This window comes from Delphinus delphis, chromosome 12 (assembly GCF_949987515.2).
Source record: "Delphinus delphis chromosome 12, mDelDel1.2, whole genome shotgun sequence".
NCBI lineage: Eukaryota > Metazoa > Chordata > Mammalia > Artiodactyla > Delphinidae > Delphinus > Delphinus delphis.
Genome location: NC_082694.2, coordinates 69,048,382 through 69,063,360, shown reverse-complemented (window position 1 = coordinate 69,063,360; position 14,979 = coordinate 69,048,382). Strand labels below are relative to the sequence as shown.

Below are 14,979 nucleotides of genomic sequence, written 5' to 3'. Positions count from 1 at the left end.
AGACACAGGCTGTATACACTTCACAAAAATTAACTCACAGTGGATCATAGACCTAAATATGAAATGCAGAACTATAAAACTAGAAGATAACATAGGAGAAAATCTAGAAGACCTTGGGTATGGTGATGCCTTTTTAGATGAAACACCAAAGACATGATCCATAAAAGAAATAATTGATAGCTGAACTTCAGTAAAATTAAAAACTTCTGCTCTGTGAAAGACAATGTCAAGAGAATAAGAAGACTGCACAAACTGGGAGAAAATACTTGGTAAACAGACATATGATAAAGGACTGTTACCCAAAGTACATTAAAAAACCCTTGAAACTCAACAATAAGAAAACAACCCAACTAAAAAATGGGCCAAAGACCTTAACAGACACCTTAGCAAAGAAGATATACAGATGACAAATAAGCATATGAAAAGATACTCCACATTATATGTCCCAGGGTAATGAAAATTAAAACAATGGGATACCACTATACACCTAGTAGAATGGCCATAAACAGGAAAAAAGACAAATGCTGGTGAGAATGTGGAGCAATAGGAACACTCATTCATTGCTGGCGGAAGTGCAAAATGGTACAACCACTTTGGAAGACTGTTCGGTGGTTTCTTATAAAACTAAACATACTCATAATGTATGATCCAGAAATTGCACTCTTTAGTATTTACCCAAGGTAGATGAAAACTTATGTCCACATGAAAACCTGCACATGGATGTATATAGGAGCTTTATTCATAATTGCCAGAACTTGGAAGCAACCAAGATGTCTTTCAATAGGTAAATGGATAAACTGTGGTACATCCAATGGAATATTATTCAGCACTAGAAAGAAATGCTCCATCAAGCCATAAAAAGACATGGAGGAAACTTAAAGGCATATTACTAAGTGAAAGAAGCAAATCTGAAAAGGCTACGTACTGTATGATTCTGACATTCTGGAAAAGGCAAAACTATGGAGACAATAACAAGATTAGTGGTTGCCAGGGATGGGTAGGCAGAGCACAGAGGAGTTTTAGGGCAGTAAAAACACTCTGTATGATATTATAATGATGGATATATGCCATTATGCATTTGTCTAAACCCATAGAATGTACAACACAAAGAACCTTAAGGTAAACTATGGACTTGTGTGATTATGATGGGTCAATGTAAGTTCATCCTTGGTAAAACCTATACCATTCCGGTGATTTGGTAATGGGGGAGGCTGTGCAAATGTGGGGGCAGGGGTATGTGGGAAATCTCTGTACTTTCCTCTCAATTTTGTTGTAAATGTAAAACTGTTCTAAAAAAGTCTTTTAAAAAAAGGATGTTTAACTTCCCTACTAATTAAATATATGTAAATTAAAACAGTAGGATATCTTTTTTTTTCCTTAATATATCACCAAAAGTGAAAAGATTGGTAATATTCAATGTTGGTAAGGATGTTGGGAAGCAGGAACCCTAACATACTCATGGTGATATGGTTATTTGATATCTTTTTGAAGAGAGACTTGGCAATATCTACTCAAAATGTCCTTAGTCTTTGACTTAGCAATTCCACTTTTAAGAACGAGTAAAATCATTTTCACAAGTAGGCAAAGGTGTATGTAGCAGAATATTCATTACAGCTTTATCTATATTAAATAATGTTGGAAATAACCTCAAAGTTCCCTGGTAGTTATTAAACATTGGCACATTTGGATAATGGAATACTCTACAGTAGTTAAAAAATTATAGTGCTGTATGTGCTGCTGTGGAAAAAAGTGAAAAGAGTAAATTGAAAAAGATTATGTGGTATACACTTGCCTTTATTTTAAATTATATATACATATATTAATATATACATAGAAAAAATAAATATGGAGAAATATATATCAAAGTCTTAATTATTCTGGTGAACTAAGGTAAGAGATTTTCACTTTCTACAGCAATTGTTAATTCACAATATTCATAGGATTGTTGTGAGGATTAAGTGAATTAATATGTCATAAGGCAATTAAAACAGTGGAATATAGCACATACAAGCTACTATATAAAGTTACATTATACTATGTTATTTTTGAAATAGTTTGATTTGTTACAATAAGTATGATTTTTAAAGCAGAAAAAAAATGATGTGGTGAAGATGTAGGCAGTATTTGAGCATTTTATTTTTTGGCTGCACCGCTGCAGCATGTGGGATCTTATTTCCCCCACCAGGATTCGAATACACGCCCCCTGCATTGGAAGGGCAGAGTCTTAACCACTAGACTGCCGGGGAAGCCCCCTTGAACATTTTCAACATGAATGAAAAGGGACTTCCCTGGAGATCCAGTGGTTAAGACTCCATGCTTCCAGGGCAAGGGCACGGGTTGGGGGGGCGGGGGGGAACGCGGTGCAGCCAAAAGAACAAACAAAAAACATACAAAAAAACCTCAACCAACCAACCAACCCCCCCCAAAAAAAAACATGAATGAAAGGTTAAAAACAAAACGAGAACTTGAAGATGCTAATGGGTCCTCTGTGCAGATTTGAAAGGAGCTAGTTGAAAGGTAAAGGTTGATAATACTAAGAACCAGACAGAAGAGAATGGGAAACTGTAATAGTAGTATCAACGGATACTTAATGAATGTTCACCATGCGCCAGGTGTTCAGTTGCTTTGGAGTCTACCTGGTGAGATTAATCTGGACAGGAGGAGCATCCTTTCCTTGAGATTAGAACAAAGATTCTTTTTTTTTTTTTTAGAACAAAGATTCTTAACCTCAACTCCCTGAAACTGTATGCTACATTTGGTGGGCAAATGCCTTTTAAAAATATCCAAAACAAGGTCCAGATTTCTAAAAGAGTGTTTGAGCACTCTCTTTCAAAGGTGAAAGAATCAAGGAACGATAAAAGTTTGATTTAAATTTTAAGGTGTAGAGATGGAAAATGAGGGAATTTTTGCCAGATAGCCTTCTATCAGTTAAATAGGATTAGAGATTCCCTTTATGGACAGATTTGGTGATTATGACATTTCCAAGTACTGATGATTGATTCATCCTCCTCCCTCCACAATACATGTCTAGGAGTAGAGTTAACTTCTTTTGGGCTCCTGGTTTGGTTTTCGAAGATCAATCTATCATTTTTTCTTTTCACCTCCTCGCAGTCAACCTAAGTTCTTTCCAAACATCTTTTCAAGGAAGTCTTTTTTGATAAATCTTAACTGTTTCGGATTCTAGATATAGTTCTTACCAACTTTCGGTGAATAGCTTAATGCCTCTGATTCAGTATTTTTCCATTTGGCAACTATTACTGAATGAAAACTTCAATTTATTACGAGGATCAAAAGATATCTGTGAAAACCTCTTGCAAAGTTTCGGCTAACATCAGTACTATCCAATTACGAAGCGTTAACTATTCATTTTCAGTGTTAATGTGTTCAGTAATTTTTTAAAAGTTTTCTGAAGAGTTGGTGTTCTGCGCAGTCTCACCCCCAAATACTGAAAGTGGGTGGGCGCTCCTCTCAGATTGAGGCTACGTCTTTCGCTCCTTTTGTCTTTGAGTCGGACTAGAACTGTCATGGCGCCTTCAAGAAGAGGGGGAAGGCCTTCCCTTCGCCCAGCAGAATCATCGGGGGCACCAGGACCGGACAGAGGGGTGGACAGAGAGACAGGCCCCAGTTGAGACCGAAAACACCGAACCCTCCAAGAGGTCTCAGCCGGACAGGCTCTAGGGGAGGAAACCGGGTTGAAGACTACCCCTGCGAGCGACCGTCTGCCCGGGGCACCGCCCACCCTGGCCGCCCTGTCCAATGGAAACCCAACGGCACTGCGGCACCGCCCATCTGTTGGTCCGGACGCCGCGAAGGCGGGGCCCGCAGTTCGGTTGCGCCGCGGAGCGCAGCTGTGAGCGAGTCTTTCTGATCCGGGGCCCCGGAACCCGAGCTGGAGCTGAAGCGCAGGCTGCGGGGAGCGGAGTCGGGAGGTGAGCGCTGAGGGGACTGAGAGGGAGGGAAGGTTTCGGCTAAAGGACGAGAGGGTCGGCCTCCGCGGCCAGGACGGTGGGACCCCGGCAGGCGGGTGTCTGGAGGTGGCCCTGCTCACTCGACAGCCAAGGCCCGGCCCGCCGGAGCCGAGAGTATACCTCGGCCCCACAGTCCCTGCTCGGCCCTCCCCGACCGTCCCCGAGCGGCGGCGGCAGCGCCCGGAATTCTGCGGGCGCGGGGCGAGAGGCCCCGGCGTTCATGTCGAACTCGGGCTGACGAGAGGCGGGGCCGGCGGCGGGGGCGGGGGCGGGGGCGGCGGTCGCGGGCCCGGCGGCCTGCGGAAGCGCAGCGTCGGGGCCGCGCCTGCTCGCGGGGTCGGCGCGCCGACTGCGCGGGGGCGTGGCCTGCGCCCCTGACTGCGCCGCGGGGCTGGCCTTTGGTGAGGTGGCTGCGGCTCGCTGCAGGGCCGGCCCCGGGGCCCGACGGTCCCTCGCTGACAGCGGGCTAGGCGACCTGTTGGAGTGTGAAATTCCTCCCCGAGCTTGCTTGTTCTGCAGGTCTCAGGCCTTCTTTGGTCCGCTGAAGGTGAGGGCGGGCGAGAGGCCTGTGAGCTGTTGCTGAGGAGTTGAAATGCTGAGAAGCTGCAGCCCCCAAAATGAAAAACTTTGCAGGAGAAAACTTTGCAACGATTTACCTACACTGCACGGAAGTGAACACTAGGCATCTCGGGGTGGCGAGGAGATTCCCTTGAGGGGCGTCAATGGCCTTTTCCATATGTGATCTCATTTAAACCTCTGAACGACCGACCCCGAGACAAAAACTCCAGTGTTGCCATCAGCAGGGGGAGTGCTGGGGGATCTTGGGCATTGCCTTCATTTTGCCTACGGTGGGGGGGGGAGAGATTGGGGAGGGAGAAGACAAGCACATTCGAAGAGCGTCTATGACTGGTGAAGGTTTGCCCTCTCTTGCGGTGCCCTGCTGTGGATTAATTGTGCCCTGGGTCCAGAAATTTCTTTAGAGCCCATTGGCTACAGGCTTCCTGTATTAGAATTCCACTGGTATTTCTTATAATGTAGCTGGAAACTTTACTTAGCTGTTCAGATTAAGGATGCATTCTATAAATAAAGTAACCCATATGAACTTTCTTACCATTTTTTTTAAGCTACTTTTCAGGTAGATTACTAAGACTGGTTGATTGAAATCTATGCTAGGCAAGGACCGAGAAAAAAACATAGGCGAAATGACATCTTGCCAGATTTTCTCTGTAGTGCTTTGTTTGCCCTCTGATAGTTACTGGAATGTCATCTAATAAAATCTCCTGGCTTGGGTTAAACACAGTGTAGGTTGGGGGCAGAGATGGGCAGAAGGGGGCATCTGAGAGTTCTAAAAAGAAATGAGGGCTTTTCAGAAGGTTGGCGTTGATCAGAAGCCTGTGTATTTTGAACTGACTTACTGGAGCAAATGTACTTTACAGGGTATCATTTTCATCCTGGCGAGCACTCCCTTGAGCCCAGCACACATCAGATTCCAACTCCTTCACGGCCTTCGTTCTTAGAGATATGGGATAACATTCAGGGATTGTCCTGTGATTCTTAAGTTAGTGACATTTAGCTTTTGAGGATTCTTTTTCTTTAAGTAGCTATGTCAATGTATAATACTATACACTAGTTAGTATAAAATGTTATACTGTATAGTGCATTTTCCTATAATGGCTGTGTCTTGAGTTATTTGTACTTGAAAGGAATACCTATGTCAGAGGATGGAGGCTTTGAGCCATGTGAATGAAATGAAAACTGGAAGCTTAAAGTCTTAGCTCTGCCTTAAATTTGCGGCTTTATGAGTGTGGGCATCTTATTTATTTTGTTCACTATTGTATCTCAAGCACCTAGCTCAGTGCTTGGCCCGCAGTAAGTGCTTAATAAACATTTGTTGAATGAGTGGATGAAAAAAAAAGTGTTGCTAATACCCACCCATTTGCCACACTCACATCACAGGGAGGGTGAGGTCATCAGGGATGAAGTCACTAGCCACTGCCAGTCACCTGGCCCAAGGGTAGCCTCATCATGGACTGGCAGGCTCGTTCTGTGCATAGGAGAGATGGACAGTGAATGCCAAGATGAGTTCAAGTAGAATAAATCAGCTGATTGTTTCAGCTGAATAAATCGGTTGAGAGTGCTACAGCTCTAGATCTAGAGCTGGTTCAGTGGAACATTTGGGGGTCTGGAGTCATCTGTTCCGAATAGTGCCCATGTACCTTGGTTCTTGAGCACAGTGCAAGAGGTAGGTGAGGATTCACAGAGAAGGCTATCGGGTAAGTGTTTGCTGAGAAGGAATGAGGCCCCTGATTTTGCTGTTCATTTGGACCTTACTAAACACGGGTTGTACTACCGTAAATCTTGTGCTTGCCACTCCTGGGTGAGTCATTTTTTTTTAAGTGATAAAATATGTTTATTAACATAATTAAGCATAGCAGCATATTCTTTAAGCTTAAAATATACTTCAGTTGCTCACTGACCTGGGTGAGTCATCTTCAACCAAGATAGCTCCCCTTCTCTAGACTAGGAGAGTAGTTAATGTTTAGGATTCATACAGGACTAATTCTGATTTTGGATTTAAAGGAAACAAGGGAGGTATATGTTTTGTTTTCTTTTTAACCCCAGATTAGGTTATTAGGATGGAATCTTTATAGACTCTATCCTAACCCTCTCTGCCTTCTCCCATCACCCTTGCTCCAACCAATGCAGGCCTGAGTGTTTGTTCCAGCATGTCGGAGGGGGAGTCCCAGACAGTACTCAGCAGTGGCTCAGACCCAAAGGTAGAATCCTCATCCTCAGCTCCTGGCCTGACGTCAGTGTCACCTCCTGTGACCTCCACAACCTCAGCAGCTTCCCCAGAGGAAGAAGAGGAAAGTGAAGATGAGTCTGAGATCTTGGAAGAGTCACCCTGTGGGCGCTGGCAGAAGAGGCGAGAAGAGGTGAGGTAGTAGTAGTGTTACTCTAGAGAGTGAAACTAAGAGGTAAAAAGTGGAGGGGCAGAGTCTCAGCGGGGCAGACCAAACTTTAACAGGTCAGAGCTTGGGAGAAGATGATCGTACGGAGTATTAAAATAGAGACTTTGTGTGGTAACTTTAATTCCCTTTCATTTGAATTTCTTCTCAGGTGAATCAGCGGAATGTACCGGGTATTGACAGTGCATACCTGGCCATGGATACAGAGGAGGGTGTAGAGGTTGTGTGGAATGAGGTACAGTTCTCTGAGCGAAAGAACTACAAGCTGCAGGAGGTAAGTAATGGTGAAAGAATGCAGCCTGTGGGATGTTAGAATGCTGGTGTAAAGAGGAATTGGGGTTGGGAAGCTACTATGAGAAGAGTACATTGGGGTTAGATCATTTCTAGGGGGGATAGGGAATGGCTTTTTAGGATGATAATGCTTTCTGAACCCTGTTATCCCAATGTCTCCCCTGCTTCCAGGAAAAGGTCCGTGCTGTGTTTGATAATCTGATTCAGTTGGAACATCTCAACATTGTCAAGTTTCACAAGTATTGGGCTGACATTAAAGAGAACAAGGCCAGGGTAAGAACTTTTTCCTGAGCTTACTGCAAAGAGACTAGCTACACTTACTGTTCATTCTATATTCAGAAAAAGATAGTTTTGAAACAGAGCTGGAATCAGCTGCTGTTGAGATGAGAGTAGGGCTATGACCACCACCTGTGCCTTTTGTCTGGTTATAGTCGGGACAGAAATCAGTGAATTTTTGTTTCTTCCTTCCCGTAGCTCATATTGCTCAGTAGTTTTCATTGCCCTATTAAATCTAAGGAAGTGATGCTAAGAACGAAAGAGAGATACTTTATTAAGAAAAACACCAGGCTTCCAAATTTTATGTATATGTTGTATATGTGTTACCTAGATAAGGAATCATTTCTACTATAAGGCTTTATTTGTGTGCTTTGCCTCTCCAGGTCATTTTTATCACAGAATACATGTCATCTGGGAGTCTTAAGCAATTTCTGAAGAAGACCAAAAAGAACCACAAGACTATGAATGAAAAGGTATGGAGGGAGAGCAGAAAAAGCTTTAGGCTGGTTTGGAGGTTTAAAAAAGATTATGTTAATTATGAAGCTGATCAGGATGGGATGGAGGGAACTGGTTGGAGGGTTAAGAGAGGGGATTACTGCTGACCCTTGGATCAAACTCTGTTCCAGGCTTGGAAGCGTTGGTGCACACAAATCCTCTCTGCCCTAAGGTAAGTAGGATCTGGTTAGTGTCTTTCCCATATTTATTCCTGATTTAGTTCCTCCAAACAGATTTCAGGGCACTACTCTGCTGTTCTTTTCTGCCTCTCCCCACTTTCTTTGAGTCATATACTTCAAGATTAGGCCCCTATCGGTCTTTTAAAGGGTTCATCCTAATGCGTTGACCACGATGCTGTCTCCCACTTCTTTCTCCTAGCGCTTATCCAGCTATTTAACTCATCAGGCATAATGGAGATTCAGAGTGTGGGTATTATCTTTGTGGTGACCAGCAGGAGAGCAGGCCCTTGCTCCTCTTAGCCCTTGGGATCCCCCTGCCCTAATTTCCCAGTGGCCCCTCTAACAGCCCAGTGCCCCCACAGCTACCTGCACTCCTGTGACCCCCCCATCATCCATGGGAACCTGACCTGTGACACCATCTTCATCCAGCACAACGGACTCATCAAGATTGGCTCTGGTGAGGGGAGGGAGAGGTTCTGGGCAGGGGAGCCTCGGGAATTTGGGAACCATGGGGGTAAGATGAAAGGAATGGGGGAAGACAGAGCAAAGTTCTGAGGTGTGGGCTGCTGATAAGAGAAAGGACCTTACTAGGGGTAATTTATAGAGAGAGGCCAGTCAATTAGTGGAGAAGGTGTAGGGTCTAATCTTGTACCTTTTTGGAGGGAAACTGGGGTTAATACAGAGATCTTGACAGGAGGTTGGGAAAGGGCAAGGGTTGGGTGTAAGGTATGATTTGAGCCCCTGGGGCCAGACCCTACCAAAGGAGGTTCCAGGCTGTGCCTGCTGTGAGTGCTTTCATTTGCTGTGTATACGTGTGCAGTGTTTAACATTTCTGTGTGCCGTGTCTGTGTGTTGTTTGTGTGTCCATTTGTCTGGGGCTTGGCTGCTCCATCGCTCACAACTTTTCTCTGTTTTCCTCCCTCCCGCTTACGGGCTGCTCTGTTCCCAACAGTCTTTCATAGGATTTTTGCTAATGGTGAGAGCTCCCTCTGCCCTACTTGGGGCGCTGTTTGTGCTTCCTCTGCTCCCCTTTGCGGCTGCCCAGTGCATGCAGTCGTGGGAGCAAACACCGTTCCCCTGCCTAATTATGCCTGCTTGGCTTCTGTGCTACCAGCCCTCCCCATGCTTGCTTTTCCATAACCTGCTTGTTTCCTGTGGATTCTGCCTGGCTGAATCCACGTCCAGGATTCTTAATCGCCCTCATCATCAGGCTGGTTCCCTAAGTCATACTGTGCTCCCAGACTCTCTGTGACTTGTAGTCATTGTTTATGATCCGAGTGAGTCCAAATTGGGCCTGGCCCTGGTTCCTCGTTCAGCTCTGTGGCAGGCAATGTTGAGGAATAAGAGAGTAGAGCAAGGGTCTAAAGATTTTTGTGGATTACAAGTGAAACTGATTTAAGGGTATTGGTTCAGTTTTGAGCTGTTTTTGAGTTTCAGTCAGTAAAGGTGGGTAAGAAGGAGGCTGTCTACTTGGTTGTATGTTAATCCTTCTTATCCATCTTCATCCAAGTTTCTGAGGTCTCTTAATTGCTACAGATTAGGAAGGGCTGCCTGTGTTTTTACATTGTTTGCAGGGTGGATGAAAGAACTAGACCAAACGTTTTCATGTGATCTGGGGTTAGGTGTACCTGGGCTTTGGGGAAGGTAAGCAGGTCACAAGTGGGTTTTTCCTTAGACTGTGTTTTTCCTTGCCAGCCCAAAGCCCCTGTGTACCTGTTAGTTTAGTGTGGAGCCTTTGCTGCTACTGAGTTAGGGACCTTAGATGAGAAGCAGTAGACCTGAGAAAGGGGAGATAGGTGGTGTTCATGTTTAGTCTGGAGTTCATGATGGGAAAGGGATAGGTTTGCGCCTGTTGAGGGTTAGAGACTTCAGGAGAGAATTTGTCTTTTGGGGGCCTCTCTCTGGAGTTAGGCTGTGCTTTGTTGATGGTGGTCAGATTGTGGGTATCTCCCCTACTCCCAGTGGCTCCTGACACTATCAACAATCATGTGAAGACTTGTCGGGAAGAACAGAAGAATCTCCACTTCTTTGCACCAGAATATGGAGGTGAGGCATCCCAGTTTCTCTGCCCTGTGCCCATACCCCAGGTTTTCCACTTTACAACCTGAGGGTCGGAGGTAACATAACTGAAACTTTCGTCCTTCTCTACTGGCATGCAAAAAGTTAAGACACCTCTGCCATGCCCTGCCCGGATCCTCTGATTCACCAAAGCTTCTCTGTTTTCCCTAGAAGTCACTAATGTGACAACGGCAGTAGACATCTACTCCTTTGGCATGTGTGCACTGGAGGTGAGGAGACCAGAAGGGTGGGTAGTGGAAAGGAGTCAAATTAGAAGATAGAAGGGAAATGGAGGGTTGACAAGTAAGGTACTGGTCTTGAGGGAGTGATTGTGGGAGCACTGAGGTTCTTAGGTCTCTATTTTTCCTTTTTATTACTCTTCACCGCAGATGGCAGTGCTAGAGATTCAGGGCAATGGAGAGTCCTCATATGTGCCACAGGAAGCCATCAGCAGTGCCATTCAGCTTCTAGAAGACCCATTACAGAGGGTAAGAATCTTCAGGATCACTCCTCCTTAACAGACTTTGAAATGTCTTCAGATTTTTCTTCCTTTTACCTACTGGGAATATGCTCTCTTCTAAGAGTAAGAAAACATAAAGCAGAAAGGGCACTCAAAGTAGTGAACATTTCCCTAGGTGTTTTTGGTATACACATACACACACACACACACATTCTCTCTCTCACAGGTTAGGGGTTTAAGATGGGTAATATTGGGGGGCTTCCCTGGTGGCGCAGTGGTTGGGAGTCCGCCTGCCAATGCAGGGGATGCGGGTTCGTGCCCCGGTCTGGGAGGATCCCACATGCCGCGGAGCGGCTGGGCCCGTGAGCCATGGCCGCTGAGCCTGCGTGTCCGGAGCCTGTGCTCCGCAACAGGAGAGGCCACAACAGTGAGAGGCCTGCGTACCGCAAAAAAAAAAAAAAAAAAAAGAAGATGGGTAATATTGGGACTAAAGTTTGTGTGTTAACTTAGGTTTGTCTATGTGGAGGCAAACTACTTTGATGGTTACCTCAGGTAATTGGTATACACTCTCAGACAACCATCTTGGTATGTATTTTTCTTTCATACAGGCATGACCATTATTGGCACACACCCTTTTGTTTATTTATTTATTTATTATTTATTTATTTGGCTGTGCCGGGTCTTAGTTTCGGCACGTGGGAATCTTCATTGCTGCTTGCAGGATCTTCGTTGCGTCATGCGGGATCTTTAGTTGCGGCACGCGAACTCTTAGTTGTGGCCTGTGGGATCTAGTTCCCTGACCAGCGATTAAACCCGGGCTCCCTGCATTGGGAGCGCGGAGCCTTAGCCACTGGACCACCAGGGAAATCCCAACCATCTTGATATTTTTGAACACATCAATCAGTTTGAATTACTCAAACCAGTTATTTGGGGTTTTATATTTATATAGTTTTAGTTAGGGAAAGTGCCCTGAAATAAATGAGCTAAGATTTAAAGGATATAGGGCAGGACTTCCCTGGTGGCACAGTGGTTAAGATTCTGTGCTCCCAATGCAGGGGGCCCAGGTTCGATCCCTGGTCAGGGAACTAGATCCCACATGCATGCCGCAACTAGGAGTTCACATGCTGCAACTAAGACCTGGCACAACCAAATAAAGCACAAAACAAAAAATGGAAAAATTAAAAAAAAAAAAGGATATAGGGGTTATGAATCAGGAAGTAGACTATAGTAAGTAGGGTCTGGACAGGAAGGTCCAAACAAGGTTAGTTTGTAACTCATTAGATGCTTATAAAAGGGAGGAGGATAATATGTATAAAATGGATAACTAATAAGAACCTGCTGTATAAAAAAAATAAAATAAAATTCAAAAATTCAATAAAAAGGGTGGGGGAAGAGAGAAGAGAAGGAAGATTAGTGGGAAGTCTTGAGGCTAGTGTGGAATAAGTTTCTGGTTCAGTGTCAGGGTGGGCTGTTCAAGTAAGAGATTAGGTATATGGCCTTGTTGGCCTTCCAGATTGAAAGGAGGAGAGCAGGTTAACTGTCATGGGACCTGTGGGGTTAGAGGGAGCATGGGGAAATCCAGTGAATTTAATAAATGATGTAGTGGACAAAGGAAATTGTGGTGGTAGGCTTGGGAAATAAAAAGATGGTAACTATTATTGACCACAGTGGGTGAGTTTGGTAAGAGAGAGGTAAATTTGGTGAGGGTTGGAGAAGGTAGGCAGTGAGTGGGCTAATAAAGCAGAGAGATAGAAAATAAGAAAAAAGAAATCATAAGTTTGAACAGTAAAGAAAAAAAGCTTGCGATTGGGGAGCAGAAAAATAATGAAAACCAGAAAGACAGTGAATGATACCTTTCATATAATACCTTACAGTTTTCGAAGTCCTTTCATAAACATTAGCAATTTGTTCCCTCAGCCAGTGCTGAGCACCTAGTATGCACACAGCCTTGTACTAGATACAATGTGAGAGAGAGAGACGAACACAGTGGAGTGCTTGCCAGATGCCTGCTCCACTCCCTTGTTCCCCTTTCTAGGAGTTCATTCAAAAGTGCCTGCAGTCTGAACCCGCTCGCAGACCAACAGCCAGAGAACTTCTGTTCCACCCAGCACTGTTTGAAGTGCCCTCGCTCAAACTCCTTGCTGCCCACTGCATTGTGGGACACCAGCGTGAGTCCTCTTGACCCTCCTAGGAATTTGTTTTTCCATTCTGGAGCCTTGTAACTCTCACTGGCATGTTTCCTTTCCTCTTCTACTTACAAAGGGATTCTTTCCGTTCCTCCCCCACCCTCCCCCAGGACCCCTTGTGCCTTCTGTGATATTAATCTGAACTATCCTTCCATAACTTCCCATTCCATCATGCCCTCCAGACATGATCCCAGAGAATGCTCTGGAGGAGATCACCAAAAACATGGATACCAGTGCTGTACTGGCTGAAATCCCTGCAGGACCAGGAAGAGAACCAGTTCAGACGTTGTGAGTAACTAACTGAGAGGTTCTGAAAGGGACAGATTGGTCATTCCCACCCTGAGGTTTCTGTCAACTGTCCATTCTCTGGGAGTGGTCGAATCTGCTGTTTTTGCCCGTTTCCTTCCTTCCATCTTCCTTCTCTTTTCTTCTCCAGGTACTCTCAGTCACCAGCTCTGGAACTGGATAAATTCCTTGAAGATGTCAGGTGAGAGAAGAATGAGAAAAAAAGCTTCCTTGAGGAGGCAGGGGTGGGTGTCCTAAGACATCCACGGAGCCCGTGCGACCTGTCTGATCTCCACTTAGGAACGGGATCTACCCCCTGACGGCCTTTGGGCTGCCTCGGCCCCAGCAGCCACAGCAGGAGGAGGTGACATCACCTGTGGTGCCGCCTTCTGTCAAGACTCCAACACCTGAACCCGCTGAGGTGGAGACCCGCAAGGTGGGGCTGTGTGGGTGTGGCTGTGTCTGTGGTCGTGGTGGAAGGGAGAGAGGACATCTCAGATAAGGCTTTGTCCTTTAGAGAGAAGAATGTGTTTCTGCTCCCTGGCGTTCATGTTCCGCGGGCTGGAAAGGCTTCCAGCTCTTGGGGGTTTTTTGCTCACTGGTCCCTACTCTAGTGACCCTCTCTGTCCCCTCTCCCTAGGTGGTGCTGATGCAGTGCAACATCGAGTCGGTGGAGGAGGGCGTCAAACACCATGTAAGGCTCAGGGCCAGGGCTGCATAGGGCTGGGTGGCCAGAGGGTGGGGAAGGGGAGCCTCATTTTCTGACTGTCCTACTCTCCAGCTGACGCTTCTGCTGAAGCTGGAGGACAAACTGAACCGGCACCTGAGCTGTGACCTGATGCCAAGTGAGTCTCTCCTTTCCCTCAGAGGATGGAGAGTCTATGAGCCTTATCTGTGAGGGACATATTCAGGGGTGGGTAAGGTGACAGGGCAGTAACACATTGACTCACATAGAATGAATATCGTCGCCCCTAAAATTGGAGGGTGGATCTGACAGTTTTGCTTGTGTCATTCTTTCCCAGCCAGGGTCACCTGACTGGGGCTGTTCCAAGGGCCCTGTGCCCCTCGCTGCTGTACTGTACTCACCCTCTCCTGTTTCTCTGTCAGATGAGAACATCCCCGAGTTGGCGGCGGAGCTGGTGCAGCTGGGCTTCATTAGCGAGGTGAGGTTTCTGCCTCCTGCCGCCCCCGCTGCCCCGGCTGCCCCCGCTCTCCTCCGCCTGGTCTCACTGAGCTCCTCCCCTTTAGGCGGACCAGACGCGACTGACTTCTCTGCTGGAGGAGACCCTGAGCAAGTTCAATTTTGCCAGGAACAGCACCCTCAACTCAGCCGCTGTCACCGTCTCCTCTTAGAGCTCACTCGGGCCCAGCCCCTAATCTGAGCTGTGGCTGTGCTACGACATGTGCTACAGCCTTCCTGCCCCTTCCCCCCAGACAGTATTACCCTGTGAAGCCCCTCTCTCCTTTATTATTCAGGAGGGCTTTGGGGCTCCCCGGTTCTGAGCATCACCCTACCCACCCCTCCCCTTCTCTTCCATCCCTCTGCACTTTGTTTACTTGTTTTGCACAGACGTGGGCCTGGGCCTTCTCAGCAGCCGCCTTCTAGTCGGGGGCTAGTAGCTGATCTGCTGGCTCCCGCCCAGCCTGTGTGGAAAGGAAGCCCACGGGCGCTGGGAGCTGAATTCTACAATCCCGCTGGGGCGGACGGGGCGGGAGAGAAGGGTGGTGCTGCAGGGGTGGCCCCGGGGGGCCATTCGATTCGCCTCAGTTGCTGCTGTAATAAAAGTCTACTTTTTGCTACGCGCGTCGTGT

The 14,979-nt window shown here is 46.3% G+C and overlaps 1 protein-coding gene across 1 annotated transcript; it reads left to right on the top strand.

The window, feature by feature from the left end:
- The first annotated feature begins 3,814 nt into the window (after positions 1-3,814).
- On the top strand, positions 3,815-14,967 carry NRBP1 (nuclear receptor binding protein 1). The gene is made up of 18 exons (XM_060026914.1): positions 3,815-3,929; positions 6,675-6,904; positions 7,089-7,211; positions 7,400-7,501; positions 7,888-7,977; positions 8,131-8,171; positions 8,541-8,635; positions 10,141-10,224; positions 10,408-10,466; positions 10,626-10,724; positions 12,732-12,864; positions 13,065-13,170; positions 13,319-13,369; positions 13,468-13,603; positions 13,808-13,861; positions 13,949-14,012; positions 14,275-14,330; positions 14,416-14,967. Exons 2-18 carry the CDS (start codon positions 6,695-6,697, stop codon positions 14,518-14,520), a joined length of 1,608 nt encoding a protein of 535 aa, XP_059882897.1. The 5' UTR covers positions 3,815-3,929; positions 6,675-6,694; the 3' UTR covers positions 14,521-14,967.
- The last annotated feature ends 12 nt before the right edge of the window (positions 14,968-14,979 follow it).